The sequence below is a fragment of the Pollicipes pollicipes genome, unplaced genomic scaffold (genome assembly GCF_011947565.3).
Source record: "Pollicipes pollicipes isolate AB1234 unplaced genomic scaffold, Ppol_2.1 Scaffold_4295;HRSCAF=5057_pilon_pilon_pilon, whole genome shotgun sequence".
Lineage (NCBI taxonomy): Eukaryota > Metazoa > Arthropoda > Thecostraca > Pollicipedomorpha > Pollicipedidae > Pollicipes > Pollicipes pollicipes.
The window spans coordinates 39196456-39200981 of record NW_023596461.1 but is presented as its reverse complement, the minus strand read 5'-3'; the positions used below and the strand labels follow the sequence as shown (position 1 = coordinate 39200981).

At 61.6% G+C, this 4526-nt stretch overlaps 1 protein-coding gene across 1 annotated transcript; it reads left to right on the top strand.

Annotated features, from left to right (window-relative positions):
- Positions 1-216: 216 nt before the first annotated feature.
- On the top strand, positions 217-2019 carry LOC119097521 (mediator of RNA polymerase II transcription subunit 1). Its single transcript, XM_037220553.1, has 4 exons — positions 217-515; positions 603-1032; positions 1090-1587; positions 1876-2019. The coding sequence occupies exons 1-4, from the start codon at positions 217-219 to the stop codon at positions 2017-2019; spliced, it is 1371 nt and encodes a 456-aa protein (XP_037076448.1).
- The last annotated feature ends 2507 nt before the right edge of the window (positions 2020-4526 follow it).

Sequence of the window (4526 nt, the reverse complement as noted above, 5' to 3'; positions counted from 1 at the left end):
AGCACCGGCGAGCCGCAAGCCTCGCGCGGCTACGGCAGCTACCCGCCATTCACGATACACCAGCTAGAGGCGCTGTGGCCGAACGCGCCGCCGTCTGGCGACGACAGACAGCGGGCGAGCCGGCGGAGCCGTACCGACGGGCCGCCGCGCGCGCTTTCTCCGCCGTCGCCACCGCCGCCGCCGCCGCCACCGCCGCCACCGGCTGGCCCCTCCGAGATGGAGAGCATCGAGGCCACCGTGCGCCAAATGGAGCGCGAGCGTGCACGCCGCCCGCCCGAGTCGTCGCCACGCCTGGAGCCAGCCGAGCCTGCGCGCGCCCCCTCAGACCTGGAGGACGTCGACGCTGCGGCACGTCAGGCGGAGCGCGAGCGCGCGCGCGGCGCGTCTGAGAAGCGACCGGTGGACATCTTCTCGTTTCCGGGGGGTGCGCCCGCCAACATCCCGTCGTCGCTGACGATCACGGCCATCCCGAGCCGGCAGGAGGAGCGGCGTAGGGAGCGGCGCGACCGCGAGCGGTCCGAGAAGAAGCGACGCCGAGACGAATCACCGGCTGGCGGCCGCAGCGACGGCCGCGGCCCGCCCGGCCGCGAGCGCGACCGGAGCCGCGAGGGCGGCGGCAAGCCGCTGGCCATGAAGCAGGGCTCGTCCGCCTCGCCGCCGACCAAGAGACACTCCTCGAGCGCCGGCAGTTCGCCGAGCAAGCCGCACGGCTCGTCCGGTGGCAGCAAGTCGTCGAGCCCCGTGCCGGGCAAGTCCAAGTCCTCGTCGTCGTCCTCGCAGTCCCTGTCCGCCAAACACCCGTTTCTCTCGGTCTCGCCGAAGCACGTGTCGTCGCCGAAGCACTCCAGCGTGAGCCCGAAGCACGCGTCGTCGCCGAAGCAGCCGAGCTCGGGCAAGCCGAGCCTGTCAACGCTCCGCTCTCCGTCGCCCTCGCACCAGGCGTTCAGCCGGCCCAGCGGCTCGACGGGCAAGAGTCGTGACAAGAGCAGCAAAGAGAAGCTCAAGTCGCACCGGCCGCGGCCCGAACGCGAAGCCGAGAGCTCCGGCTCTCGGCCCGCGCCGTCGCCCGGCTCCGCCGGCGGCGGCGAGCGCACCGCCTCCGCCGAATCCAAGTCCCCGGGCCGCGCACGCAAGGGCTCGCTCAGCGACGTCATCAGCAAGCTGAACACGTTGGCGTCGGCAGACGAGGGTGCCGCCAAAGACGCGCCCGGCAAGGACGGCAGGAAGGCAGAGTTCACCGTCAAGCCGTCGCCGGAGGGCATCAAGCTGACTATCAATAAGACCAAGTCGCGCTCGTCCTCGTCGAGCCCGAGCGGCAGCGGCGGCCGCACGCCCGTCGTCAAGGACGGTAGCGAGCGGAACTCGCCGTCCGGCCTCAAGCCGGGCGTCGCTAGCGGGCCCGCCTCCAAGAAGGCCTTCGCCCTGCCCAAACAGGTCGACGCCGACAGCAAGATGCCGGCCAGTAGCCTCAACAGTCTGCAGAAGAGCCTGTCGGCCAAGCTGCTGAAGCAGCGGCCGGACGGCGCCGGTGGCGTGCGCGTCAAGCCGGAGAAGCCTAAGTCGGACAAGTCGGCGGCCGAGCTGGCGGTGGGCAGCGACCTGCCGCCGCTGCCCAAGTCGCTCGAGATTCGCAAGATCGAGCGGCCGCCGACCGAGCCGGAGTCTGCCGAGCCGGGCCCGGCGGCCGAGCGGCCGGCCGCGCCGCCGGCGGAGCTGTGGCCGCCCGCGGCACGGCCGCCGCCGCCCAAGTCCGGCTCACCGGTCGACGGCAGTGGCCTGGTGATCGACCTGGGCGGTTCGCCGCGACCGCCGCCGCCGCCGCCGCGGCCGCCGCCGGTGCCGCGCGCCTCCTTTCCGCCGTCGCCGTCCGTCCAGATTCATATCGTCAAGAGCCCGGCGCCGGCGGCCTCGCCGCACCAGTTCTCGCTCGTCTCGCCGCACTCGACAGCCAGCCAGCACTCGCCGTGCGTCATCGACGACGAGCTGATGGACGAGGCGCTGCTCGGCCTCGGCAAGTAGCTGGCCGCAGAGCGCGGTCAGAACGAGGCAAGCTGTTTTGGAGGTGGCGAGCGGCGTACCTCGAGGAGCAGTGGTGCGTCTTCGCGCGTACTGGCCGGCGCCTGCTCGCTGGCCGCTCAGACCACCGTCCCACCCAGGGCTGCCGCCAGGCTCTGCCAGTTGGCACGGCAGAGAGGGCCAACTACGGCCCCAGCTGGTGCTACAGCGGGAGCTGAACTCGTCCAGAGAGCGTTGCGTGTACACGGTTCCGTCGTGTGACGGGCGCAGGACCCCAACTGCGGGCGAATTGTGGTACGGTGACGTCATGTTTGACGCGCGTCTGGCGACGACTGTGCGCCGCCTTGGGCGTCCGTCGCTGACGTATCGTCGGGGTGGCTAATGCGGCGCGACCATTCAGCCGACTTGTGTTGACCTTGGCGTGGACACAGTTGCCACAGTCGCGGATGCGTCATTATGTACTATTCACGGTGGCCCCGGTCCGATCGGTCACGATATGCTCGCATGAACGGCAGTTGGGGTGCGGTGGTCATTGAAGGGAGACTGTATCAGCTTTGAGGCAGTATTCCTTCAATGCCCAGTGAAGGAAGGCTGCATCAAAAAGGCCTGCTGGTTCGGGCCTTTATTCCGTTGAGAGATCTCGCGGGCTCGCTCTCAGGTCGTGCCCGCACATGTCCGTTTTTTATTTGTTGAGCATGCTCTATGGGCCCTGCCGCCTCACAAGCGGGCGGCCAATGCTAAAGAAGAAGCTGGTGTTTCGATGCCGGCCAAGCCAGGCGCTGCTGCGCGACGGATGAGGTTAAGTGTCGCCCACCTTCCCCCTGTTGATTTTGTTTTAGTGCCCCTCTGTGGGTGTGTTTTGCTACGTGCATGATGCTGTGCGGTGAGAAAGAGGGACAGAGAGAAAGCAGCGGATGGCGACTGGTACGCTCGTCACCGGTGTAGCGCCGCCAGCTGCACTGGCCAGTTTGGGTGTTAGGGCTGGCTGAACTTCCAGCCCCGTCCACTCCGATTTTGCCATAGTTGTATTGGCTGGTAGCGCGTCGGATGCAATCCTCTTCAACAGTTGATCGTGGTTCGGCCTGCGGTGACGTGGGCCAGACGAAGTCATACTGGGGGTCTGATCATCGCGTGGCATAAACCGGTGATATTATTCGTGTTCAAATGCCGCGCCCCTGACATGTGTCGCCGTATAGCGTGGTAGCCTTTGCCGTATTTTGACCCTAAAGTCGCTTGATTCAGATCAGTCAAACGTGATTGTTTCTCTTCAACAGTTGTGCGAGCATGTTTCCTGGTAATGGGCTGAATATAGGTAAAGGCAAGATATGCGTGAATTCGTGACTTATGTTCAGTGGTGGGACGTTTCACGGATGGGTGCCCTGCGTGGAACCAGGCACGGTGTTGCCAAAACGGATTACGTCAGAGGTCGTAGGTAGGGACTGTTAGTAGGTTAGTAGAGGCTGCTCTGGCTAGAAATGCCTAGGAAGGGGGCTGCGCGCCTTAGACGTTGAACAGCGGGGATCTGGTTATTGGCTGGTCGCGTCGCTGGGGGCAGTTGGTGGCTGTGGGGCTCGATTGGAAACCATATTTTTGCGTGCTTCGTTGGGCGGAGCGGTCATCAATCCGGCATGACGTCATGACGGGCGGGCGGTCGTTGCAGTCAAATCGCCGTCGCCACACCTTTTGAGACTGGGGCACACCGAGCGTTCCCAAAGCGCGATCGCCGTGGTCGAGTGTATGGACGACGGTGTTGGCCGGAGAACCGTGGCCCAAACTTTGTATAGCTTTGAAGACAGTCGGTCAGTCCAGGTAATGTCTGTGCTTTGTGCATAATTAGGTAGGTTTGACCTTCTAGCTCTAGCTGTCTCGCATATTTCTGGAAAACTATGCCTGTGTCTAAATCATTGTTTTGGTTTCTCCGTTCCCATTTAAAGTGACCTGTAGGCTGTGATTTGTGCACACGTTGAACACTGAACTTTTATCAATGTTTGATAAAAACGTGGTGTAGTGGTCTTGTTTTCATCATGCATGCAAGGCCATGCAACCATGTGAATAGCTGGAAAGTCACAAATGGTTCTTTGTAATGGTGACATTTGGCTTCACACTTAAATTGGATGAGGCCCATGCAGTGCCAGTTTTTGGATTTCATAGATGAGCCATGGTCCTTGGTTAGTGGCTGGTGCTGTTGTGATTTATTTCACATGTCACTTTGTGTCTTTTTATACTTCATACTTAATACTTAATACATACTCCTGCAAGTTTGCCCATGAAATGAATGTGGTAGAAGTCAGCACACTGACATGCTTATTCAGTATGGCACCCATGATCCTCCTCACTTGTGTTATATCAAAATATCGTGAAGGTTCTGGATGATTTGTTCAACATTTGCTGTGGTTAATCATCTCTGAGCATAAATATCAAAATATATGAAAAGGATCCCGAGCATTGTATCTTAAAATTAAGCAAAATTGTGATCTACCGACTATCCTTTCCTCAAGAAGTGTTAGGGT